Source organism: Danio rerio, chromosome 14 (genome assembly GCF_052040795.2).
Source record: "Danio rerio strain M-AB ecotype USA chromosome 14, GRCz13ab, whole genome shotgun sequence".
NCBI classification, from domain to species: Eukaryota; Metazoa; Chordata; class Actinopteri; order Cypriniformes; family Danionidae; genus Danio; species Danio rerio.
Window position 1 is genome coordinate 1,264,841 of NC_141034.1, and position 27,546 is coordinate 1,292,386.

At 38.9% G+C, this 27,546-nt stretch overlaps 2 protein-coding genes across 2 annotated transcripts in view; one reads left to right on the top strand and one right to left on the bottom strand.

The window, feature by feature from the left end:
- Positions 1-27,546, bottom strand: part of rgs14a (regulator of G protein signaling 14a) — a 438,366-nt gene that overhangs the window by 137,913 nt on the left and 272,907 nt on the right. Inside the window, exon 2 of the mRNA XM_087280203.1 lies at positions 23,268-23,411. The gene's annotated coding sequence lies outside the window, so the exon portion shown is untranslated. The remainder of the gene's footprint in view (positions 1-23,267; positions 23,412-27,546) is intronic.
- f8 (coagulation factor VIII, procoagulant component) overlaps positions 4,603-27,546 on the top strand; it is a 33,175-nt gene continuing 10,231 nt past the window's right edge. Inside the window, exons 1-17 of the mRNA XM_087281018.1 lie at positions 4,603-4,781; positions 5,178-5,275; positions 7,439-7,561; positions 8,081-8,293; positions 10,639-10,812; positions 11,447-11,671; positions 11,855-12,110; positions 12,569-12,743; positions 15,401-15,488; positions 17,135-17,352; positions 18,828-18,978; positions 19,313-19,522; positions 21,856-22,891; positions 24,406-24,571; positions 24,767-25,009; positions 25,160-25,388; positions 26,551-26,733. Of these exons, the coding sequence (XP_087137144.1) occupies positions 4,633-4,781; positions 5,178-5,275; positions 7,439-7,561; positions 8,081-8,293; positions 10,639-10,812; positions 11,447-11,671; positions 11,855-12,110; positions 12,569-12,743; positions 15,401-15,488; positions 17,135-17,352; positions 18,828-18,978; positions 19,313-19,522; positions 21,856-22,891; positions 24,406-24,571; positions 24,767-25,009; positions 25,160-25,388; positions 26,551-26,733 (3,937 nt within the window). The 5' untranslated portion in view covers positions 4,603-4,632. The remainder of the gene's footprint in view (positions 4,782-5,177; positions 5,276-7,438; positions 7,562-8,080; positions 8,294-10,638; positions 10,813-11,446; positions 11,672-11,854; positions 12,111-12,568; positions 12,744-15,400; positions 15,489-17,134; positions 17,353-18,827; positions 18,979-19,312; positions 19,523-21,855; positions 22,892-24,405; positions 24,572-24,766; positions 25,010-25,159; positions 25,389-26,550; positions 26,734-27,546) is intronic.

Here is a 27,546-nt window from a genome sequence, read left to right on the forward strand (position 1 = left end):
ACAGGAAAGATTGAGATTTTAGACAAACTTTGCTTTATTATTGCCTGTCCTTGCTAGAAGGGATACAGCTGCGGCCGGTTTTAGTTAATATCATTTATTAAATTACCCATTAAATTATACTTTATTAACGTATAGCCTTAACCAACCATAAACCTGCTCCTCACAGTAATGTAAAAAATATATAATTATTCATTCATTCATTTTCTTGTCGGCTTAGTCCCTTTATTAATCTGGGGTCGCCACAGCGGAATGAACCGCCAACTTGTCCAGCAACTTTTTACGCAGCGGATGCCCTTCCAGCCGCAACCCATCTCTGGGAAAATATATAATTGTTGTACAGTATTACAAAAATGATGCTATATTAATGTGAGTATCCGCAGCTGTATCCCATCTATAAATATGGGTTTACGCTTGTTAATTAAGCGAGAAACCACGCAAACGTTGCAGTTTTACAATGTTTATGTGACTTTTTAATGTCCACACGGTGGCACTATTACCTCATATCTCTTGCTGATGTGCAAAGATTCAATATTAGTTGTACCTGCAGATGTATGAAGTCTTCTATTGCGGCTGATCTTGGCCGAGTTCTTGACAAAACAACGCCCACCACACTAAAGAAACAGAAATTAAACCCTAAATTCTCGTATAAATGCAGTTATGTCGTGTTTTATAACTTAAATGCATAACTAGACGAGCAAATACGTTGTGGTGATGATTTATGGATGAAAACCTGTGGTAAATGTTGAAAGTCTTCTGCTTTTGTGGCTAATCCTGGGTAAGTTATTGATGCTGCAAGCCATGGTTTCCTCATCATTTACACAAGAATAAACAAAGAAGATGATTTCCTGGAAACCTACCCAGATACTCGTCCTAACGAAAGGCATTGGGAGGTTTGTATTTTATAAACTACATGCAAAAACTCTAGTTAGAGCAAGTCCTTTCATAGTCTTTGTTTGGATTTAGTGAAAATGCGCCGTTTGTGTTTACTCTCCCGCGCAATTTTGAATAACGATATCCCTCCGCTAGTATCTATCCGCGCTTTCAGCAGCTATGGTGATCCGCTCAGCAGCCAGTCAGTGTTTATTCACATCTTTTAAGGTAATAACACAATTTAGCAGAAAATCCCATACCGAGTAGTATATGAGTACTATTATTGACCAAATAGTACTTGGGTTGGGTTGTTTTAACCAAACATTAGATAAAATAAGTGAATTGCTTACCATTATTTACAAAATAGTACTTGGGTTGGGTTGTTTTAACCTAACATTTGGTCAAATATAAAGAGATCATCCACTGAGTAAAAATCTAATTGAAAACAACGCTTTAGCAGTTGTGTTTGTCCATATTTTACCCAAGTATGGATCCTGGTTTCATCTTCGTGTCCTGGTAATACATGCGTCGGACTGGAGCAACTGATATTCATTAGTGGTGAATAACTACTGAGAGTTTTCAGGTGCTGTCTGGGCCTTCAGTGCCTTTTTACAACTTCCTTTCTTCATATGTTCAGTGCTTTTAGGCTACATATAACTTAATTTCCAAACTATTTTAGTTTTGTTTTATTTGTATGCATGGGATACTTTTAATTGATACTGACATCTGCTGAACATTCCGAGTCAACAACACCTTTATAAATATGTTTTCTGACGTGTTCAATATTTATTTCACCCTCTGTACATACATAAATGAGTACACCCTGTTTTGAAAATTAATATTTCTATCAATTTTCTCAGTGCATGTAAACTATTTAATACATATTTATATTCATTAGATAATTTTTAACACCAGTATTTACATATTCATCATCATTGAAAAAAAAGTTTGGTCACTTAACATCTTAAGGAATATAAAGATAATACACTTAAATTCAAATGAGGTATTCCAAAACAATTGTACAAACTACAATATTTAAACAAAATGTAATATTGTTTTGCTTGATTTTTCCTTTATACAAAAATTTTATTTAATATTTTTCGCTAACATCATAATTTTGGTGCACTAATTTTTGCACCATGATCTTGAATTTTTAATTTTTTTTTTTAGATTAGATCCATTTTTGTTTTTGGTATGACTAATCTAATGTATATGCACAAATCTATAATTGTAAAACATCCTATAAAAAACTAAGTGGATTTAAAAGAGAGAGATCTGTGAGGGGTGAACTCGTTTATGCTGAGCACTGTACATGAAGGTCCAAATCAATAAACAACAGCCGAAAATAAATGAAGTTCCAAATCTATATTCAGGGGAAGCCTTATAATACCGATGTCAGTTACTTTTGTGATGTGTGTATAAGCTTTATTACTGTACTTCTCTAAGCGTTTCTCACCTCATAGCAGCTTCACACTGGAGCCCAAGCCCCGGGTTCGAGACTCCTACAAAGACCAGGTTTGTTTACCCTCATCTATCAGCACAGAATGGCCGGCCAACTCATTAGTGGAGAGAAACTGAGAACAAAGGGAAACTGGATCAAAAGAACTAGAACTACACATGCACAGCAATTACAAAACCTACAACAATATCCCCAAAATAAATAATCGGCTTAGACTTTATTTCTCAGGAGTCACCACAGTGGAATGAACCGCTCTTTTTGAAACATACAATAGCTAAGTGTATTATAGTGTAAACAATATTGTATTTACACCTCTTTGTTAATGAATGCTGTACTGATAAACTGTAATACATAAACTGTAGTATACTTTAGTGTTTACAACAGTAAATTGTTTTTGTTTTGTACTATACCCTGTAGTTTTATTAGTTTTTTACTACAGTTGTCGTGTTACCATAGCAACTGTTGAATCACCACAACAGATCAATTACTATAGTTGTTGTGTTACCATAGCAACTGTAAAATCACCAAAACAGATCAATTACTATAGTTGTCGTGTCACCATAGCAACTGTAGAATCACCACAACAGATCAATTACTATAGTTGTCGTGTCACCATAGCAACTGTAGAATCACCAAAACAGATCAATCACTACAGTAGTTGTGTCACCATAGCAACCGTAGAATCACCACAACAGATCAATTACAATGGTAGTTGTGTTACCATAGCAACTGTAGAATCACCACAACAGATCAATTACTATAGTTATGTCTACACATTATGTCTTTTTGCGTTCTTAAGGGGACAGTACACCCAAAAAATTGAAAGCCTCTATTAATTTCCATTTAATCATGCTCAAGTGGTTCTAAACTTAAAAAAATATATGTTGAACACGGAACAAGATATTCTGAAGAATGCTGGAAAAAAAACAGCCATTGACACCCATAGTAGGAAAAAAAACGTCCACAAAAACTTGGTTGTTTTTCTTTGTGTTCACCAGCAGAAAGAAACTCAAACAGGTTTGGAACAAGTAGAGGATGAATGAATGATGACTGAATTAACGTTTTTGGGAGAACTGTCCCTTTAAAAAGCATATACTTCTTCATTCTTATACATATACTACTTCTGTACATGTACAGAAAGATTTTAAGAATTGGTGCTGACAGCAAACCTGCATCCTTTCCCACTCACATCATTCTTTCTATATGACTCAAACACTCTTTATTACTCATGATTATCTGGAGTGGTTTAGCTGACTCACTTCTCTTCACTGGTACATATCTCACAGTCATTCATTCATTTTCTTTTCAGCTTAGTCCCTTTATTATTCAGGGATCGCCACAGCAGAATGAATCGCCAACTATTCCAGCATGTATTTTATACAGCAGATGCCCTGGGTTCCAGTTGCAACCCAGTACTGGGAAACACCCATACACACTCATTTACACACACACTCACGACAGCCAATTTAGTTGATCAGTTCCCCTATAGCGCATGTGTTTGCAATGTGGGGGAAACCGGAGCACCCGGAGGAAACCCAAATTAAAACACGGGGAGAACATGCAAACTCTACACAGAAACACCAACTGACCCAGTCGGGACTCGAACCAGTGACCTTTTTGCTGTGAGGCGATCGTGCTACCCACTGCGCCACCGTGACGCCCCAAAACATTCATAGCAAAAAAAAAAAAAAAAGACAATTTAAATAAATAATAATAATAATAATAAAACAAAAATAGCTATAAAAACAACAACAATTAATAATAATAATAATAAAAAAGAATCATACAATATATATTCAGAATAACTAATCAAAATAAGTCTATAGACTCTATATTACTCGGATTGTACTCTGTTTATTATAAATTAGCAAACAAATGGCAATCTTTTGTTGACATGCTTTGTTGGATTAAAAATGGCTTTTATCCTTTTCAGCTGGTAATAATGTTGATGTTTTGACTGTTAATTTTGGAATAAAAATACAATTTTTAATCTCTCTTTGTATAAATTCAATACACATTTGATTTATCAACATAACAGATGTAATGCCAAAGCATTTGCGATGTTTACATGTAAAACAATTACAGTGATTGTGATGAAAATAAATTAATTTATAAAAGTATTAATAATAATATCTAATAATAATACAGATTATATTAAATAATCAACATTTTCAGATGCATTTACAGCAATCTAGAATTGTGTGTGTGTGTTCGTGTCTCTCGCTGGCTCCTCCCTCATCAGTTAAATGAGTCGTGCAGCCGCTCAGCATGTCATTCAGTCAGCGTGTGTTTGTGTGTGTGTGATGAAGACTCTTCTGTTCCTCCTCCTCCTCTCCGCGTGTCAGGAGTATTCGTGTGTGTCGGCTAAAACTTTAGAGTTCTTCATCGCAGCGGTCGAGACTAAATGGGAGTATGTGTTTACAGACACAGCAGATCCAGCCGCAAACCAGAGGTGAGCGAGTCAATATTATTATGTGCTTCTGCTTTGGAACAATAACTCTTGTGGAAAACCACAACAAAAATAAGCCTGGACTGAACTGAGATTAATTGAATAGCCAACATAGGCTGTATTGTCAAAATAATTAATGATTTTTTCTTTTTATGCCAAAAATGATTCAATTATTAAGTACAGATCCTGTTTAATTAGGAGATTTATTCAATTTCCTAAACTGTAAATGCATCAAACTAATTTTTCCAAATTCCAGAGTTTCAGATATTATTTAGTCTTATTTATTGATCCAGCTTTTTTTGTTCTCCATGGTCACATAATTAACATTTAGCATTGCATTGTTGCATTGCATTATGTAATAAACATAGCTAATAATGACAGCTTATTAATTTCTTACAGGAAGTTTGCATCTGGTGTCCAGAAGTACACCAAGGCTGTATATACGGAGTACACCGATTCCACTTTCACTACACCCAAGTCAAAACCTCCATGGGCTGGTCAGTATAACTTATTCAAATATATATGCAGTACACATTATATATTAAAGAGAGAAACTCAATACCTTTTAAGACCTCTTTTAAGACTCTTACCATACATTTTAAGACCTTATAACCACTTTTTAAGCAGAAACACTGGTGATATTTTAGCTTACAGTATATTTACTAAATATTAATGAAAGAAACTAATCCAAAACTAAAACAGGATTCATATACTGAATAAAAATCAATGAAATCTAGTTAATTCAGCAGGATGGCGCCTCTAGAACTGCGGAAATAACGACGTTGCATTGGTTACTGTAGTAAAAAAGCAGCATGTTGTCAAATCTAGATTTGGGCATCCTGATATTCGCAGATTTAATTCAGGCAAACTTTAGCATACAACCATACACTGCATAATCAGCACAAATATCAAATTGAAAACCTTGCAAAATAGCATTTAAGACTTTTTAAAGGTCTTAAATTCCTCTAGATTGATTTATCAACTTTTAATAGTTTTTAAATCCCCGCCGACACCCTGAACATAGAGATAGTTCTCCCAAAATGCAATGGTTTATGGACCCTTGTGCCATTATAAATACATGTAAATTGTCACACAGCTGTTTACAATCAGGTTTACAATGTTAGTTAACATACCAGCACAAACAAACAATGCAGAACACATCTATTATTTATTAATCTTTGTTAGTTTTAGTGAAAATAAAGTTCATTTTAACTCCCAGTGCATTGACTATTGTTTGTTGTATATTTGATGCATTAGTAAATAAAAGAAAATAAAAAACATACATGTATTGTTCATTATTAGTTCTCGTTAGTAAATATATTACTAACATTTTTGTAAAGTGTTTTTAAAATAAATATGTAGGTTTTGTAAGTCTGTTTATGAGCTATAAATAAAGAAGTTTAATTGAACTGTAATCTAATCTGGTTAATGTTGCTAATTCTATAATAAATTTTTTGTTTTTATAAATTTCAAACTAAATTATTTTTAAAAAACCAATTTGTAAATCAATAAAAAATAATAATATAATAAAAAATATAAATGTATTATAATTTGATGTATAAATATATTTTAAAAATAATAATAAATAAAAAGCGATACTGATATTCTTTGTATTTTGTTTTGTAATTAAAAATTTGATATAAACCCCCACAAAAATGCAATATTTTTATTTCATTTTATTTAAAAAACGGCATTAAATGCAGATATGTTTACAGCTCCAATACAGTGTATAAAAGTCATGATTGCTATATAAATTATTGAAATTAGTACACACATTCTGAATGCATTGTGCACATTAAACAAGTAAATGATAGCAATGCTTTCCCAGAGATGGGTTGCGGCTGGAAGGGCATCCGCTGCGTAAAAACTTGCTGGATAAGTTGGCGGTTCATTCCGCTGTGGCGACCCCGGATTAATAAAGGGACTAAGCCGACAAGAAAATGAATGAATGATAGCAATGCATTTAATTAGCATTTGATAGCAATGCAATGTGCTTTTCTTATAGCCAAAGCACTAAATCGAACATAATACAAAAATTAAAATACTAAATGATTCAATTGAAGTTGAAAAAAACCCCATATTTTTGATAAAAGTACAGCAATAGTAATAAACTTAGGATGAAAACACTTTCCTAAAAACAATAGTTACAACGATGAACCCGATGATGACAGGATTTTAATTTTGGTGTGAACTGTCTCTGTAAGAATGTCTACACTGTAAATATACCCGTAAATTAGCAGTTTACAGTATTTTGTCAGTCCTGTTTTTATTTTCCCCCATTTATTTCTGCATTATGGGATCTTGATCAATTTTGCAACAACTTTTAACCTTGAAAAGTGCCTCTTATGAGCATGTGTAATAGTGTCCAGATTGTCTGGGTTGGTGATGTATGTGATGCTACAGAAACCTTGTAATAAACTGCAGCACATTCTCTGTTATTTCACAGACTCATATCTCTAAATATTATAATTGCTTATACATTATATTAATTTAAATGACTAAAATGTCAATAAAAGAGTTGAATTTTCAACATCAAAAGTGGACAGAGCAGAGATCAACATCCCATAATGCAATTCACAACCTTAAACACACAGAAAACTGTTCATTAACAGACGATTTTACAGTGTGGATGAGTTTATTAATTATTGCTTGTGTTTCAGGCATTCAAGGCCCGACTATCAGAACAGTGGTGAACGACAGGGTTGTGGTGCACTTCAAAAACTTTGCATCCCAATCCTTCAGTATATCTCCCATCGGCATTCCCTACTGGAAACAATCAGAAGGTAATAATAATGCATTTATTAATTTTCCTTCAGCTTAGTCCCTTATTTATCAAGGGATCAACACAGCGGAATGAACCACCAACTCTTCCAGCATATGTTTCATTTAGCAGATGCCCTTCCAGCCGCACTCATTCACACACACTCATACACTACATCCAGTTTAGTTCATCAATTCCCCTATAGCGCATGTGTTTGGACTGTGGGGGAAACCAGAGCACCCGGAGGAAACCCACGCCAACACAGGGAGAACATGCAAACTCCACACAGACACACCTACTGACCCAGCCAGGGCTTGAACAGAAAAAAAGAAACAAGCAAGATGACTAAATGGCAGATTTTTTACTTTTGAGAGTTCCTATCCTTTAAAGCGCATGTGATTTCCCATTTACCCCAGCATTTAGTAAGTCTGTGCTTACCCACAAACCTGAAAGCAACATCCTGAGAGTAAAGCAACATCCTGATTGGCTTTAAAAGCCCGTAATGTGTACAGATATAGCTCAACATCCTTCTGCTTTTCAGGCGCGGGATATGAGGACTCCAGCTCTTTTCAGGAGCGTGCGGATGACTCGGTGCCCCCTGGTGGCTACTATCGATACGTGTGGGACATTTCTCCAAACTCTGGGCCGACCACATCTGACCCAGACTGCCTGACCTACATCTACTCATCACAGGTGGACATCATTCGAGACTTCAACAGCGGACTCATCGGCGCACTGCTCATCTGCAAGACAGGTGCTTCTCTCTCTGATATACAGCGGGGAAAATAAGCAGTGTTGGGGAAAGTTACTTCTGAAAGTAGCGCATTACAATATTGAGTTACGCCCCCAAAAAGTAACTAGTTGTGTTACTTAGTTTTGTAAGTAAAGCGATACGTTACTTTTGCATTGCTTTTGCATCTTCCATTCTGTTCGTCTTTACTTCTGTAGCACTTTTACAATGTAGATTGTATCAAAGCAGCTGAACACAGAAGATCTAGTAAATTGAAACTGTGTCAGGCCAGTTTTCAGAGCTGAAGTTCAGTGTGGTTTAATTTTCACTGCTGAAAGTCCAAACACTGAGGAGCAAATCCAATCGATTTTGCCGTTTGCTTGTATGGTGGCTCTGAAGTGTCAAAACACCTCTCAAAGCGATTTTTCCGCATTTTCCGAAAGAAAATCAAACCCGGTTCTAGTTTTTTAATGAAGGATGGACGTTTGAGGGCAGTGTGTCAATACGATTGACACAAAATGAGGTCGAATTTATTTTTTAATGTGCAAAAACTACGATTGAAACTTTAGGATTCAGTGTGCAATAACCTTTTATTTTATGATCTAGGCGCAAAGTCTAAAGCAAAAGCATTAAAGCTGTAGTAGGTGATTGTATTCAGTAATAAATGATCTAAATGTATTTATATGTATTTTTATATTTTAGGTAAGGCATAAAACTAAAAAAAGTTCATCCAATTAAATAAAGTCGGACCCACATCTCTCATAATTCCGATAAGTAGCCCAATCTGTCTGTCAGCAAATGCAGATTTGAACAACTGCGCAGTCGTTTGTACGCATCTCAGCTGAACGTCGCGCGTTCACGAGAGAAAGCATGCGCGCGCGATCGGTGAAAACCTGCTGAATCAAAACTTTTTAAAAACCTGAATCAATATTGGAGTTACCTTTGCACGCTGGAGAAAGGATGACAAAGGCTGAAGGATTTCTCTTAGACAGGTCATGTTCATGTTTTAAACTGTTTTTGTAATGTTAGATGTTGTTGTTACAAATGGGTTATATCTTCACCGAAGTGTTGTTCAGCGACTAAAATCTTTCAATAAAAGATTGATAAGACTATTTTCAGTTTCATAAGGGACCTATTACAGCTCAATGATGTGGATTTAATTAGTTTAACAACAGAACACAAGTAAATAGCGCTATTCCGCCTAGTCTCTCCCTGTATTGTTTACCATGCAACTCTAAATATTCGCTCTGAAATAGCATGTCAGTTTTGCTTGCACGCTGCAGAACAAGCACTAGTCGCTTTTAACACATGAGAGAGGGTTCTTTTGCGGTGCTCGTGTTTCAGGAGGCGTGGCTCTAGACGGCAGGGGAGGGGCTGTGATTCAGAGATTTTTGCTAAGCTGTTAGCATTGTGGAAGATCACCTACTGCACCTTTAAGGCAGTGTCCGAATCCACTTTTGCTATTTTAAGGATGGATAAATACGCTCTGCGTATGGTTTAACAGGGCTGTGCTTATTCTCTTAATGAGTTCTGGCTGTGTTTTGAGAATAACCTGCATTAAACCAATCAGAGTCTCATCTCTCATTTCTTTTAAGAGTCAGTTGCATCGCTCCATGGCGCATTTGCTATTTATATGGCGACTTTGTAAGAGTAAAAACAATGCTTTACTAGTGAGAAAACAGTTAAACAGAGCATCTGCAGCGCGAGGATAAAGAATGAGCCTCCTCCATCCAGCCTCTTTACTTTATTCCTTTACTTTACTCCTTTACTTTGGTGTAGTGAGGAAACGGTGGAAACTCACTCCACTGAACACATCCATTAGCCCACATATTTAATCTCCTTTGTTAAGCGCAAAGATTTGCTTTAAAACTATTTCTAAATTCAGCTCTAATCTCCAGCAAAGGAATAAATGAGCAATAATAATGAAGTGTGGTCAGAAAATTTAGTTATATCCAAACAAACGTCCTGTTCTTACGCCCCATATGGTGACGCAGACTCCTCCAAAAACAAGTTGAAAAGTTATTTTTTTTTTGTTTTTACTTTCTACACTGCCAAAATCATTCAGCATAGAAGAAAAAGAAAAAAATAATAGGAAATACTGTAAACAAATGTCATTGCTCTGTTAAACAGAATTTTCAAAACGGAAATATTCAGAAAGGAATAAAAAAAAAAAATGACAGGAGGGCGCATAACTTTGCCATGTTTGAAGACATATAACATTTAGAAATATATAAGATGACAGCTATAAGGAGGATTGATTCTGCTAATATATCCATCGGGAAGTAAATTACCAATGACAAGTACATTTAACGAGAGGTAAAGAATGTAGTGTTGATTGAGAATGTGCTTTAACACTGGCGGTTTCACAGACGCTCTAACCGAGGACAGACAGAGGAGAGTGCCAGAGTTCATTCTGCTTCTCTCGGTCTTCGATGAGAGCAAAAGCTGGTATCAGGAAGTGGGTCGAGCAGAAAAACTGAAGAAAACCTCCAGCACAAACCAGTACCACACCATCAACGGCTACATCAACTCCACATTACCGGGTGAGTTCATGAGCACACTTGCCCTACATCAGCTAATAACAAAAACGCTGAGTTTCATACAATTCCATCATGTTGTCCCAACACAAATCAATCAAGTTAACTTAATCGCTTTTGCAAATATATGTGGATTGAACATAAAACAACTAAGTTGTCTTTAAAAAAAACCCAAAACTCATTTGAACAAGCAACAAAAAAACTATTTTCGACATATAAACTATTGCTACACTGACTGACATCCAGACCCATTCATTCATTCATTTTTTTTCCGGCTTAGTCCCTTTATTAATCTGAGGTCGCCACAGCGGAATGAACCGCCAACTTATCCAGCATATGTTTTACGCAGTGTATGCCCTTCCAGCTGCAACCCATCACTGGGAAATACCCATACACACTCATTCACACACATACACTGTAGACACTTTAGCCTACCCAATTCCCCTATAGCACATGTGTTTGGACTGTGGGGGAAACCGGAGCACCCGGAAGAAACCCACACCAACATGGTGAGAACATGCAAACTCACACATAAATGCCAACCGACTCAGCCGAGGCTCGAACCAGGGACCTTTTTGCTGTGAGCGGATTCTTTTCTTTTTATTTCTCATGAGTAATTCTGTGTTTGTGGTTCGCTCAGGTCTGAGTGTGTGTGAGAAGAGTCCGCAGGTCTCCTGGCACCTCATAGGTCTGGGCTCCAGTCCTGACATCCACAGCATCCAGTTTGAAGGACACACGCTGAAGGTGTTCGACCACAAGCGGGTGACGGTGGAGATGACACCCATGACCTTCACCACAGCCCTCATGAAGCCCTCGGCCACGGGGAGGTTTCTGATCTCCTGCAGGATCCACTCGCATCAGACAGGTCAGACTCGCTAAACTTACTCGCACTATACTGTCCTAATGACAGCATTCAAAATCAAGGCATGATCATATTTTATTATATATATATTTTATTTAGTTTATTGTTGCTATCATGTGATACTTCAAGATGAGCATCAACTCAGGCTGATGGAAACCCAATGCATGTCTCTGTGTTGTTCTCCAGCTGGTATGAATGCGTTCTTCACTGTTGAAAACTGTCCTGAACCCGCACCGCTTCCCCTCCCGGACAAGAGAAACGTCAAGCACTCTAATGACGATGAGGAGGAGGATGATGAAGACAACATGTTCTCTGTGGTGTTCAAACAAGGAGGTCCAATATCTGTGCTTCGCTCCAGCGCGAAGGGCCGACCCAAAGTGTGGCTCCATTACATCTCTGCAGAGGAGACAGACTGGGATTATACCGCTCAGAGCGGAGATCGGTACGCCTCACAACTCTGACATTACTTTCCTCTTTGCCATGATGACAGCAATATTGGACTAGATATTAGTAGTCAGCTTAAAGTGACATTTAAAGGCTTAACTAGGGTAAAGTAGTAAGGCAAGTCATTGTATAACAGTGGTTTGTTCTGGAGACAATGTAATATTGCTTAAGGGGGCTGATAATATTGACCTTAAAATGGCTTTAAAACAATTAAAACTGCTTTTATTCTAGCCGAAATAAAACAAGACTTTCTCTAGAGGAAAAAATATTATCAGAATTACCGTAAAAATTTCCTTGCTCCATTAAATATCACTTGAGAAATGTTTTAAAAACTCTGCCCTCACTGTATGTCATCTTCAAGTGTCATTATCAGCACAGGACTAGGCTGGTCACGTACAGGACAAATCAATGTTCGGGACATCCCACCTGAAACTAACGCTGATGTTCATGCTTCAGGCCTGCATCTTCAGCCGGGTCCGAGTGGTTCAGAAAAGGCCCTCAGCGTCTGGGTGGTGTTTATAAGAAAGTGGCGTTCGTGGAGTACACAGACAAGACATTCAGCGTCAAGAAAACCACCGTGAGAACACTGATCGGTCCCGAGCTCCGAGGGGAAGTGGGAGACAAGTTTCAGGTAGACTTCAATGGATAGTTCACCCATAAATTACACTCTGCCGTCATTTACAGAGCTGTGCAAAAGGCCGCCAATCACATGTGCTGATTTAACAAGGGTTTATATTACTTCTCATTCTCTTTATTAAAATATGACTCATATTTGGGTCAAACATGGCCAAACATAACTGCTGGATATAACAACCAGAAAACACAGGCTCTAGTTGGATATTTTTTGGGTCTAATTGTTTGAGACATAAATGGAAGAATGAAGGAAAAATCTGGAGTTTCTGTCTTGGTTTGATCTGCATCTCTGCCGGAGCTGTTGTCAATAATGATGGGATTGTGAATGCTGAAAAGTACAGACAAGCTTAAATTCGTTGTGTGATACCTACTAGAAAGCACCTCATTCGTAATAGTTCAATTTTTCAGCATGATAATGATCCCAAACACACTGCTAATGTCATGAAATCATATCTGGAGAGGAAAAACAGCTCATGACAGTCATGAAGTGGCCCCCACAGAGTCCAGACCTGAATATTACATACAATATGTATAGGCAATATGGCGCAGTAGGTAGTGCTGTCGCCTCACAGCAAGAAGGTCGCTGGGTCGAGCCTCGGCTCAGTTGGTGTTTCTGTGTGGAGTTTGCATGTTCTCCCTGCCTTCGCGTGGGATTCCTCCGGGTGCTCCGGTTTCCCCCACAGTCCAAACACATGCAGTACAGGTGAATTGGGTAGGCTAAATTGTCCATAGTGTATGAGCGTGTGTGTGAATGTTTCCCAGAGATGGGTTGCAGCTGGAATCCGCTGTGTAAAAACTTGCTGGATAAGTTGGTGGTTCATTCCGCTGTGGCGACCCTGGATTAATAAAGGGACTAAGCCGACAAGAAAATGAATGAATGAATGAATATAGGCAATATTATAGGCAGTATGATATTCATCTGGAGAGGAAAATAAAGATAGAGCATGCTAAATCCAAGGAAGAACATGCGGAAAGATGCTTGATATTAAAGCACATACAAAGCTGTTGCTTGGTGCAAGAGGTCAAGTTAAACACAGAATACTGATGCTAGTGTTTTGATTCCGAAAGTAATTTTATTCTGAATATTGTGTGCATATTTCCTATATCTTCTGTTTGTATATTAAAGCTGCAGTTCACCCAAATGTAATGAGCCTGCATGTGCTCCATAACCTTTAGATTAAGTGCAAAAGTCTTAGGCTCCCAAAGCTGCTGGTGGCCTAACCGTACGTTCACACCGAAAGCAGTGAGAGCGTCAAAGTAGTCATTTAGATTCAATGAGAGCCGGCGGCGATAAGCGGCGAGGAGCAACGCGGCGCATCTTCATCGGTGTGGGTGTCAAGGAGAGTCGAAATCAAGTTAACTTTATGGTAACGAGCTATGACGAGGTTTGGCTCAAGCAGGGCCGGAGCAAGCTGAACTGCCGCTCTAGGCAGAGGACGATCACGCCGCACTCAACCCCAATATGTGAAAACGAAAGTGACCGGTTATGAAAATGAAGTGAGGTGTCGCGGACCTCTATTCTGCCGCCCTGTGCGCGGATATAACTGAGGACGCGCGGGTGCTGAGGGAGGGAGGGAGATGTTGCCGACGCTGCTCTCTCTATTCTGCCGCCCTGTGCGCGGAGATAACTGAGGACACGCAGGTGCTGATGGAGGTGTTGCTGACGCTGCCCTCTCTATTCTGTCGCTTATGCGCGAATATATCTGAGGACGCGGATAGTGAGGGAGGTGTCGCGGACATAACTGAGGATGCGGGTGGTGAGGGGGGTGTTCCGGACGCCATCCTCTCTATACTGCCACCCTAGGCGGCCGCCTAGGTCGCCTCTATGGACGCGCCGGCCCTGGCAGCAAGCAATCAGAATAAAGAAGCAATCAGAATGAAAACTTTGGTTCCGACCACAGCTGTTCCCAAGGGTTTAATTATTAAGGTCGCCGGATTTTCAATTATTCCCAGTGTTTTCTTACAGGAACATGCATTAAATAATTAACTGGCGAGTTACTGATGTGCATTAATGTTATATATTTATCTTTAAAAAAGCAGGAATCTCAGTACAAAACAGTACTGCTGATTCAGGATATTTCAGACATATGGACACATTGGATAATTAAGTGAAGCAAAGCCAGACCAGATGCAACTTGATCTTCCATTATTAAATTAATTTGATAAGAAGTGCGCAACATTTTCACGCTAGAAAGCATGTTTTATGCAGGAATGTAACTGATATGCTGCAACGGCTCCTTTAAATACGAGATCAATGTAGCGAATTCTGACGCTCTCGCCGCCGGAGCTGAAGGCAGACAGCGTTGTCACCAGGGCAGCCAGAGTGACCTTTGACGCTCTCGCCGCTTTTGGCGTACAGTGAACGTACAGTAGGACTTTTGCACAGCACTGTACCATCGGACTAATACTGTGGTGAACATAATATAATCGGAATAATCATTAGAAATTGCAAAGTGAAGCTCACCACCTTAGCTGTGCATTATTTTCTAATAATTCACTTCCCTGTAGTTAATTACTCTTTGAAATTAGAGCAAATCTTACTTTGATGAATTGTTAATTATGAAAAAATAAGATGTATGATAAATGTAGAGTGAGTTTGATGCTAACTTTAAAGTCTGATGTCATTAACTTGTCTCTTTTGTTTCTCTCTATCAGATTGTGTTTAAAAATATGGCCAGTCGTCCATTCAACATTTATCCAAACGGCCTGACCAGCGTTCAGCCTCTGAAGACAACAAACAAAGGTATGAACCACGGTGGCTCAGTAGTGAGCACTGAAGAAGTAAGAAGGTCGCTGGTTCGAGCCTCAGCTGGGTCAGTTGGTGTTTCTGTGTGGAGTTTGCATGTTCTCCCCGTGTTAGCGTGGGTTTCCTCCGGGTGCTCCCCCACAGTCCAAACACATGCGCCATAGGGGAATTGATGAACTAAATTGGCCGTAGTGTGTGTGAATGAGTGTGTATGGGTGTTTCCCAGTGCTGGGTTGCAGCTGGTAGAGTATCCGCTGTGTAAAACATATGCTGGAATAGTTGGTGGTTCATTCCGCTATGGCGACCTCTGAAATAGAAACTAAGCTGAAGGAGATCGACTGAATGAATGAATGAACCAGCGGTTTTCCTGTTTCTGACAGAAGGGTAACTCATTCATTCATTTTCTTGTCGGCTTAGTCCCTTTATTAACCCGGGGTCACCACAGCGGAATGAACCGCCAACTTATCCAGCAAGTTTTTGAGCAGCAGATGCCCTTCCAGCCTCTGGGAAAAGTTAATCGGAAGCCCTTAATTTACAAACTTATTTAGATCCAGTGTACCTACTAAAAGCTTACTTTAAAAACGTACTTAAAATAACAGTGAAATATCTAGTAATTAAGCATGAAGCCACCCTTAAACTTAACCCATTGGCTGTAGTTACCTTACATTGCCCAATACTACATATGCTAAGTACACTGGAAAAACTTACTCATTGGATTTACAAATTTTTTTTAGGGTAATTGGTTGCAAACTGTTTATAAGGGTTGAATTAAAAACAAATTAATTAAGTTGAATGATTCTAAATTTAATTTGTTTGTTTACATTTAATAAGTATGTTAGTCACGCCCCTCCAGCTGTCAGTTTTGACATCAAACAGAAGTGCTGAGCAGGAGGAGTCTGTTAGGCCAGAGGTTCTCAAAGTGGGGGTCGGGACCCCCCGAGGGGTTTTCAAAAATCAATTAATTTTTATGAAACCTTAAGACTTACTGTATTTTATCAATAACCTACTGAAGAGAAAAAAATAGTTGTTTATAGTTACTATAAACTATATAGTTACTATAGTAGCTTATAGTTACTAGTTCTATTGGATTGCAACTTCTCGGGTAATTACATTATACTAAAGACACAGCAATACTGTCAGATGCAGCAGATTTTGTAACACCAGGTTAAACTTTCTAGCCCATTTACAGCACTGACATACATAAAAAAACAAAGAATAGACTTGGGTCTATTTGTGTGTTTGTGCGCGTCATTGCATACAAGGTTTCTGTATTTATAACCACCACCTCAGAGAATATTGGGGGTCACGAGTCACTGGCATTGTCATTTTGGGGGTCGCGGGCTGAAAAGTTTGGGAACCCCTGTGTTAGGCTGTAATAACTCTCCCCGAACCCTTTTCCCCATCTTACTGAATGAAACACCTACTTTACTACATCCAATCAGCTCGCAGTAGACAAAAACAAGCCACGCCCACTGTTTACTTAATATTTATTTTCTCTAGCAACTGCGTCACAATAGGAAAAAGCTTCTTGCGGACTTCAATTGACAGTAATAATTGTTCATATGAACTGGAGTTGAATTGACCTGTCATGTATTATATTAATACTCTTGTGTTGTGTGTGTGTGTGTGTGTGTGTGTTGAAGACAAACAGGTAGATCTGCGTTCTCTGGCCGTTCCCCCAGGTGAGATTATGACATACCTGTGGAAGCTGACGGCTGAAGATGGACCCACAGATGCCGACCCGCGATGTCTGACGCGGATTTACCAGAGTACGCTGGATCCGGCCCGGGACGTGGCGTCTGGGCTGGTGGGACCCCTGATCATCTGCAAATCCCAGTCTCTGGATAAAAGAGGCAGAGTGGTGAGAAGAGGCGAAAATTAATGACTGTAATAATAGAGTTGGGGCGGAAATTTTTTTATTCTGCATCAATTATGAGATGATCAAAACGCATCGCTATTCCCTCTTGAGTTTTAAACAGCAGGCTTGGCTAGGTTTTAATAGTAGATGAAGCTCTAAGCTGATTTTATCCATGCTCTGGGCAAGTGTTTAATAGTAGATGGATCTCTAGGCTAGTTTGTAATAGCAGATGGTGCTCTAGGCTAGTTTTTAACTGTAGATTGCAAAGTAGATGGTGCTTTCGGGTAGTTTTCAATAGTAGACGGCACTCTAGGCTACTTTTTAATAGCAGACAGATCTTTAGGCTAGTTTTTAACAGTAGGCGGCACAGTAGATGGTGCTCTAAGGTAGTTTTTAATTGTAGAGGGTGCTTTAAGGTTAGTTTTTAAGGTTAGCAGACAGATCTTTAGGCTAGTTATTAACAGTAGAAGGCACAGTAGATGGCGCTCTAGGCTAGTTTTTAATAGCAGACGGTGCTCTAGGCTAGTTCTTAACAGTAGACGGCACAGTAGATGGCGCTCTACGCTAGTTCTTAACAGTAGATGGCACAGTAGATGGCGCTCTAGGCTAGTTTTTAACAGTAGACGGCACAGTAGATGGTGCTCTAGGGTAGTTTTCAATAGTAGACAGTGCTCTAGGGTAGTTTTTAACAGCAGACGGCGCTCTAGGCTAGTTATTACAATAGACGGCACAATAGATGGTACTCTGTGATACTTTTTAACAGCAGATGGTGCTTTAGGCTTGTTATGAACAGGACATGACACAGTAGATGGCGCTCTAGGCTAGTTTGTTACAGCAGATAGTGCTCTAGGCTAGTTTGTAATCGCAGGCAGTGCTCTAGGCTAGTTATTAACAGTAGAAGGTACTCTAGCCTAGTTTTTAACAGTAGATAGCACAGTAGATGACGCTCTATGGTAGTTTTCAATAGTAGATGGTGCTCCAGGCTAGTTTTTAACAGCAGTCGGTGCTTCAGGCTAGTTTTTACAGTAGATGGTGATCTAGGGTAGTTTTCAATAGTAGATGACGCTCTAGGCTAGATTTTAACAGCAGACAGTGCTCTAGGTTAGTTATTAACAGTAGACCGCACAATAGATGGCGCTCTATGATACTTTTTAACAGTAGATGGCACTCTAGACTATTTTTTAATAGTAGATGATGATCTAACAGCACCGTCTGCTGTTAAATCCTAGCCTAGAGCTGCAGTTAAAAAACTAACCATGAGTGCCAAGAAAACTAGCCTAGAGTGCCATCTACTGTTAAAAACTAGCATATACTTGTAATATAATATATATCCAGCTGGTTATTTTATGCAAAATAAAAGATAACGTTACTTGTAATTATATGCTATCTATCAGGTTGTTTCATACACCATTTTTACATCTAGGATTGAAACTATACGCATGCATAGATGGTAGTAAATGCAGCTGATGTTGTTACAGGTGACGTCAGATAAAGAGAAGAAGCTGTTGTTTACGGTGTTTGATGAAAACAGAAGCTGGTACTTTGAGGAAAACATCAAGCGAAACAGTGAAGATCCAGCTAAGATCAACCGCAATGATCTGGATTTCTACAATTCTAACATCATGCACAGTGAGTGAGGATATTGTAAAAAATCTGCGGAGTTTAGTAGTTATTATACATTACATTGTACATTATTATATAAATGACGTTTGCTGTTTGTTCAAACTAAATTAGGTTGAGCTGAAACAACACAATTCTTGAGGGGTTTTTTTATTTAATTTTTTTAATTTTTAATTGAGGACAGCTTAATTGTTTCATGGTTAATCCACTTAAATTTGTAAAAACTAATCAGTGAAATTAATTCCTTCATGTTGTCAAGACACATGTACGTGAGGGCCAATAACTCTGACTTCAGCTGTACATCATATATTTAATATATTGGCTCTTTTATTGTCTGTTTCAGCTGTGAACGGTTTCATGTTCAACCACCTGCAGTACAAGATGTGTGTTGGCGATGTGATCCTCTGGCATGTGGCGAGCATCGGCATGCAAAACAACTTCCTGTCAGTTTATTTCACCGGAAATACATTTGAGCGGGAAAAAGCGTACGGCACCGTGCTCACGCTTTTCCCAATGACTGGAGACACAGTCACCACTGAAGTGGAGATGATGGGTAAGGTCAAAGAACAAGACACTTAAATACACACAGTCAACAATACCTAGTGATGAACAGTTTCCGTATTGTGTGATTTGCAAGTGTTTTGGGTGTATTTCTGGTTGTGAATTGCATCATGGGATGTTGATCTCCGCTCTGTTCACTTCTGATGCTGAAAATTCAACTCTACAATTTAACAAAGTGACTTTTATGGACATTATAGTAGTCTGAAATAATAAAAGAGATGAGAGAAAATAACAGAAAATGTGCTGCAGTTTATTACAAGGTTTCTGTAGCATCACATACATCACCAACCCAGACAATCTAGCACTGCACACTATTAAACATGCTCATAAGAGACACTTTTCACAACTTATCAAGGTTAAAAGTTGTTGGAGGAAAGATCAAGATCCCATAATGCAACTCAAAAGCAGAATTGAATGAGGAAAAATAAAAACAGGACTCACAAAATACTGAAAAAAGCTAATTTACAGATATTTTTTAACAGTTTAGATTTATGATGCTTGTCAGAAATTAAAGCCACTTTCAAAGCTTGCTTATTTAAACCCAAATTGGACACAATTCGATCCTATTAGTTTAATTAAAAAAATTAACACAGCAGTTGGGTTAGTCCCTAATACACCCAGAATTGGGTTGAAATAACCTGGTATAATTTTAATAACGAGTCTACCTTTTAATAACTGAAGTATGTAATAAAAAATATAAAGTATATTTATAATAAGTATAATATAAATAAGTATAAATATAAGTATAATATAAATATAAAGTCAGTTATTTGGTGCGTTTCAAATCCAGGATTGTTTGAGTTGAAGAACATATATTAACATTTACTAAAACTAAAATAAAATTAAGAAAAAAATAAATAAACCTTCAATGGTTAAATGTTTGAAATATTTAATTACTTTTGTATGATAAGATTTAATTTATTTAATCAAAAATGCAATAAAACCGTAATATAATAAAACATTATTTTATAGTGTAATTCATGTATTTTAAAATAACTAATGAAATAACTTAAAATATTAAATTAAATTAGTTTCTCAGTACTGGGTTACAGCTGAAAGGGCATCCATGCCGGAATAGTTGGCGGTTCATTCAGCTGTGTATATAAATAAGGGACTAAGCCAAAAAGAAAATGAATGAATTAAATTAAATATGCACTAGTAAAAAGTTTGGAATGTTTTATTTTATTTTTATTCTTGCTAAAATTACATTTATTTATTCAACAATGCAATAAAATCTGTATTATTGTGAGATTGTGTTGCTTGTTTTAGTGTATTTTATGCATTTCAAAATATAATGCATTTCTGTGATAGCAAAGCTTCAAATTTAACATACATTAAAACAGAAAACAGTTCTGTTGAACTCATGCCATTATTAAGAAATACATTAATTAATGACAGTATTAATGAATATAATTATGCTGGAAATGACTAAAACAGGACTAAAACTTACACAAAACAACTCTCAAATTTAAATAACAATTATTATTCAATCATTCTTTTTCCTTCGGCTTAGTCCCTTTATTCATCAGGGAATGAACTGCAAACTATTCCAGCATATGTTTTACACAGCAGATGACCTTCCAGCTGCAACCCAGTACTGGGAAACACCCATACACACTTGTTTACACACTCATACACTATGGCCAGTTTAGTTCATCAATTTCCCTATAGCGCATGTGTTTGGACTGTGGGGGAAACCGGAGCACCCGGAGGAAACCCACACCAACATGGGGAGAACATGCAAACTCCACACAGAAAAGCCAACTGGGCCAGTCAGGACTCAAACCAGTTTAAAAGTTTAAAAGATGCACGCCCAGCTGTTTAACTGTCAGCTTATGATTTGAATCCAACGCGGAAGAAAGTAGTTCCTCATACAAAAGGGTTTTTGAGACTCTCCATGTTTGATTTTGTTTTTATATACACAATTATGCCGTCAAACTGTTGTATAAACGCAATATCACACAAGTAGCAGTGCGATATACAGCCATATCGCACTGCTACTCATGTGATATTGCTCATTGATCAACTTTTGTATAGTCTCTTTATCATAATAATCACAATACAACACTCTTTGTAACTAATAATAAACAAATGTGATGACTTAACTCTTAATGTAAATTTAATGTTAATGTCAGAGATTTAAATATGACGTATGTTTGACATTTCACTTTCAATTGTCGATTACATAAGAATTAAGATTGCAATTTAAAAAGTAACACTAATAATCCTTAATAATTTACTATATATAGCTTTTTTTTGGATGAAGACTTGTCACGGTGGCTTTAACCTCTAGAATCTCTTTCTATTTCATGTTGATCTCTGCAGGAGAATGGGAGGTCAGTGCATTTGACCCGTCTCTAAAAGAGCGAGGTATGAGCGTCCGCTATACCGTGGTAAACTGCGAACGTGTGCTCCCCAAAGTAGACTACGACGACTACGATGAAGAATTCATGGAGATCATCGAAAAAAACTTCCCCAATCCACGAGGCACCATGGGAAAGAACCGCACTATCGCCATCCGCGTCTGCAGGAACAGAACTGTGACGGAATCTGGGAGCAACACGAGACACAATGAGACGCTGAACAGAAGCCGCGTGTGCGAGATAAGATATGTTCCCGTAAAAGAAGAGAACGATCTGGAAGCGTTATCGCAGGGCGGTATTCCTCAGGATATTCTGGATCAACTGGACGATGAGATTGGAGGAAACTCGGTGGAAAGACAGAAAAGATCCCACCAGGAATCCCACACAGTCACGTCCAGCTACACTGAATTACCTCAAAACCAACACAATGAAACACAAGCAGGTGCTGACACTACAAATGAGCTGCTCAGAAAACTCCTCTTCAAACATACAAACCTAAACATCTCTAGAAGAACGCAGGATGAGATGGAGGAAAGCTTGAATCCGCTTAGCTTTAATACGATCCGAAATATCTCAATGGTGGAGATTGAAAAAGCAAGGAGTCGGAGAGAACTGTGGAGCGTTGGGAAAACAAACCAGAAAGATGTTAAAGCCATGAGTGATAATGACGTTTTAGAAGACTCTGGAAGAAAGCGGGATAAGATGGAGGAAAGCTTGAACCCGCTGAGCTATAATTATAAGGACCTGAAGAAGTATTCGGAGATGGGTTTGGAGCCGGCGTCTAATTCATCAGATGACAAGATGTACGGGAAGAAGTCGGTGACGAGCGATTATGATGATTACAGTGATGAGGGAAGCGTTGTAGGGTTAGATCATTTTGTTGAGGATAATGTCGGCGTTCGGTCGACAGAATCAAAGTTTAGGAGTTACTACATCGCGGCTGAGGAAGTCATGTGGGATTATGGGATTGATAAACCGGCTCAGCTCATCAAACCGAGGTAATTATTAAACATTGTTGAGGGGTGACGCATCACAAGTAACATGAGTTATGTAATAATACTACTTTTCTAAGTAGCGACTAAAGAAATATTTGTATAAGAATTTTTTAAATATAATTTTTACTTGTATAATATATATATATATTTACTGGCCACTTTATTAGGTACACCTGTCCAACTGCTTGTTAACGCACATTTTTAATCAGCCAATCACATGGCAGCAGCTCACTGCATTTAGGCATGTAGACATGATCAAGACGATCTGCTGCAGTTCAAACTGAGCATCAGAAGAAAGGGGATTTAAGAGACTTTGAACGTGGCATGGTTGTTGCTGCCAGACGGGCTGCTCTGAATATTTCAGAAACTGCTGGTCTACTGGGATTTTCACGCACAACCATCTCTAGGGTTAACAGAGAATGCTCCGACAAAGAGGAAATATCCAGTGAGCTGCAGTTCTGTGGGCGCAAATGCCTTGTTGATGAGGCCAGAGGTCAGAGGAGAATGGCCAGACTGGTTCCAGCTGATAGAAAGGCAACAGTAAGTCAAATAAGCACTTGTTACAACCGAGCTCTGCAGAAGAGCATCTCTGAACACACAACACGGCCAACCTTGAGGCGGATGGGCTACAGCAGCAGAAGAGCACACCGGGTGCCGCTCCTGTCAGCTAAGAACAGGAAACTGAGGCTACAATTCACACAGACTCACCAAAACTGGACAATAGAAGATTGGAGAAACGTTGCTGCTCTGATGAGTCTCCATTTCTGCTCACACATTCAGATGCTCGGCTCACAATTTGGCCTCAACAACATGAAAGCATGGATCATCCTGCCTTGTATCAGCGGTTCAGGCTGGTGGTGGTGGTGTAATGGTGTGGGGGAGATTTTCTTTGGGTCCATTAGTACCAATTGAGCATCAACGCCACAGCCTACCTGAGTATTGCTGCTGACCATGTCCATCCCTTAATGAGCACAGTGTCTCCATCTTCTGATGGCTACTTCCAGCAGGATAACGCAGCATGTCATAAAGCTCAATCATCTCAGACTGGTGAACATGACGATGAGTTCACTGTACTCAAATGGCCTCCACAGTCACCAGAGCTCAATCCAATAGAGCAGCTTTGGGATGTGGTGGAACGGGAGATTGGCATCATGGATGTGCAGCCGACAAATCTGCAGCAACTGTGTGATGCTATCATGACAATATGGAGCAAAATCTCTGAGGAATATTTCCAGTAGCTTGTTGAATATGAAGGATTAAGGCAGTTCTGAAGGCAAAAGAGGGTGCAACTCGGGACTAGTAAGGTGTAGCTAATAAAGTGGCCGGTGAGTGTAAAGTAGTGACTGCAGTAAAAGTACAGATGCAGCACCAAAATATACTCAAGTTAAAGTCTAATTTTTAAATACGACTTACTTAAATACAATTCCAGAGAAAAGCTACAGTACTGAGGTACAGTCATTTGAATATTTGCAGTCTTTACATCATCATCATCGACTAAATATCTCATTCGTCCACAGGGAGATGCGGAGGGGACTGAGAAAATACTTCCCAACCTATAAAAAAGTGGTGTTTAGAGCGTATCAGGACCGAGATTTCAGGCATCCAATCAAACGTGGAGAACTGGACGAGCACCTGGGCATTATGGGTCCTGTAGTGAAAGCAGAGATCAATGATGTTCTCACAGTAGGTTTTTGCATTAAATGAAAGTTGCATTCATCCGCATTTAATGGATGCTTTCAACGAAACAGACTGCTTCAGAATGGCTTCATTAGTTGCTTGACAATTAATTTGATAAACCCCAAAATTAATCCCTTGAACCTCTAAATCATTCAAAAAACAACATGATGTGGAAAAATCTAACATTTCTTTTCCCACAAGGTGGTTTTTAAGAACCTGGCCTCCAGACCGTACTCATTCCACTTGCATGGAGTGTACGATAAGACGCCGGGGAGTTTCAGCACTGGAATGGGTCCAGAAAACCCCAAGCTGGAGGAAGAAGCAGGAGATCCAGTTCCTCCAGGAGAGGAGAGAGTTTATAACTGGAGAATCTCCAGACGCCAAGGACCCTCCGCCTCAGAGTTCGACTGCAAGGCTGGAGCTTATTACTCCAACGTCAACATGGTAAATCAATGCACAGATCGAAATATTGATCAATCAGATTGAACATATTGTTCTCCAATATGGCCGACTCTATACCAGTCGCCCTGTGTGGATGGAATAGCCAAATGCAGTGAAACAAACAGACACTTCTGCGTTCTCTGTGTTTATCAGGAGAAGGACATAAACTCTGGTCTGATCGGCCCCATGCTGATTTGTCGTCCTGGAACGCTCAACCCACGAGTCCTGCTTCAGCCTGACGTCACAGATTTCTTCCTTCTCTTCACCACATTTGACGAAAGAAAGAGCTGGTACCTCGACTACAACATCAGGAAGTTCTGCATCCCGCCATGCCAGGCCAGAGTAGACGATCCCTGGTTCCAGACTAGCAACAAGTTTGCAGGTACATCATGTCACATTCAAAACAGGTGTGTGTGTGTGCTTGATGCTTGTGTCAGTCTATGGCTGTTTCTCAATATGCGTTCTTCAGCGGTCTTGCGTCCTCGTGTTCTCGTGAAACGTCATCATCAGCTGCCTAAGTTCAGTTCCAATACTCAAGACCGCAAGTACGGAGGACGCGTGAAACTTCCCGGATGTGTTCTTGATATCGAGGACACACTGATGCAGACTTGAGCACCGAACTAGCTCTGGAAGTCCCAGAAGTCATTGCGACTGGAGGTGGGAAGCGCTGCATTTTATCTAGATTTATTATTAAAGTTCATAGATATGAATTATTTACCTCAGGAGTTTCCCTAAATGAAACGGTGAAAGTAAATATTAACATGAACATCTTAATAAAGGAATAAACACATTAAGGGTGTTTGTTTGCTGAAATTCGTATTAAAATCTGTTTTATTTATATTGTGCAACATGTATTTATAATGTTTTTATGCAAAGTATATATTTTGAAAAGGGGAAAAACAATAAATCCTTGTATGAAGGCTGTAATGTTCAAATAATTTACCACTTAAAACACGTGAAGGTCATGTGACCATCAGGAAGAACGCAGCATCCCATTTCTCAAAGGACGCGTTCTCTGCCCTCGCGGTCTCCTGAGTTCGTTCTTCCGAGGACACCTGGAAAGACCGGTCTCCACAAGAACACAAGTCCGTTCTCTGCGTTCTTTGGAATTGAAAAACAGCCAACGTCACTCCTGTGCTTCATCTAAAACTCCACATCTATAATTCTCTTAGTCTATGCTGACATGATCTTCAGCAGCTCGAACACTCTAATGGCTAATGGACAGACGGCTGCTTCCCACTCAGGGCTGCTGTTTATGCTAATGAGGGAGAGATGGGCACTAGTGGGCGGGGCTTTCCCCCTCTGAAGACAAGCGATCAAATCTGCTGTTGAGTGTGCATGCGTTGTAATCTCGTTATTGTAGTGCATTGTGGGATTGATTGAGTGCACTTCAGAACGGACAGCACTAGAAATGGCAAACTTGTACTATTTGAAGGAATAGGGGGCGATTTCAGAAACGGTATATGAAATTCAATAGGGTGTCCTAACGTTCTTACATGACTAGATGTAAAGTGTTTTGATGATGTTTCTTTTGGTTTTTGTAGCTATTAACGGTTTCGTGTCTGAGACGCTGCCTGGTCTGAGGGTTGAGCAGTACAGGACGGCCCGCTGGCATCTGCTCAATCTGGGAACTCATGGCGAGTTTCACGCTGTACACTTCCACGGACTTCCATTCAGAGTGGGAAAGGATCAGGAACACCGCATGGGAATTTTCAATCTATATCCTGGTAAACAGCGCACACCCTTATAATCTAATAACCCATTCTATGACAAGAATAGCATTTCTAAAATGACCACTTTAAGTTTATTTACTGTCACTTTTGGTAGATTAAATGAATGTGATTTTTAAATCTAAGTATTCATTTATTCTCTTCTTACTCCAAACTTTGAATAAAAAACATGAGGAACACTGTTATGAACATTAATAATAATTAGAAATGTTCCTTAATCATCAAATTAGACCGACTTTTAAAAGATGAAGGGTTGGGCTAAGCAATATGGCAGAAATATTAATATTTATTTCAAAATCAGTTGGTAATGCTTCCAGATTTTAAAGAGTACCCCAACAATGACTGAAGCCACAAAAATGAGAGGGTCCATTAAAAGCATAACATTTTCGTCCGATAAATTTTCGGTGGCTGAAAATTGGGTGCATCTCTAATATCAACACGCTTTTAGATTCCCATTATTGCACATTTCTGCTGTGTGATTGGCTCTTAGATCAATATAGAGTAAATATATAGTCAGGAGCTTAACATTGTTATCAATTCAATGTAATATTGTATATTGTCCCAGCCCTACTGAAGAAATGATGCTGCAAATTCAAAAATCTATCTAGAAAATGCATTGAAATATTTATATTGCGGCGACGCAGTGGGGCAGTGGGTAGCACATTCGCCTCACAGCAAGAAGGTCGCTGGGGCGCTGGTTCGAGCCTCGGCTCAGTTAGCAATTCTGTGTGGAGTTTGCATGTTCTCCCTGCGTCCTCCGGGAGCTCTGGTATCCCCCACAGTCCAAAGACATGCGGTACAGGTGAATTG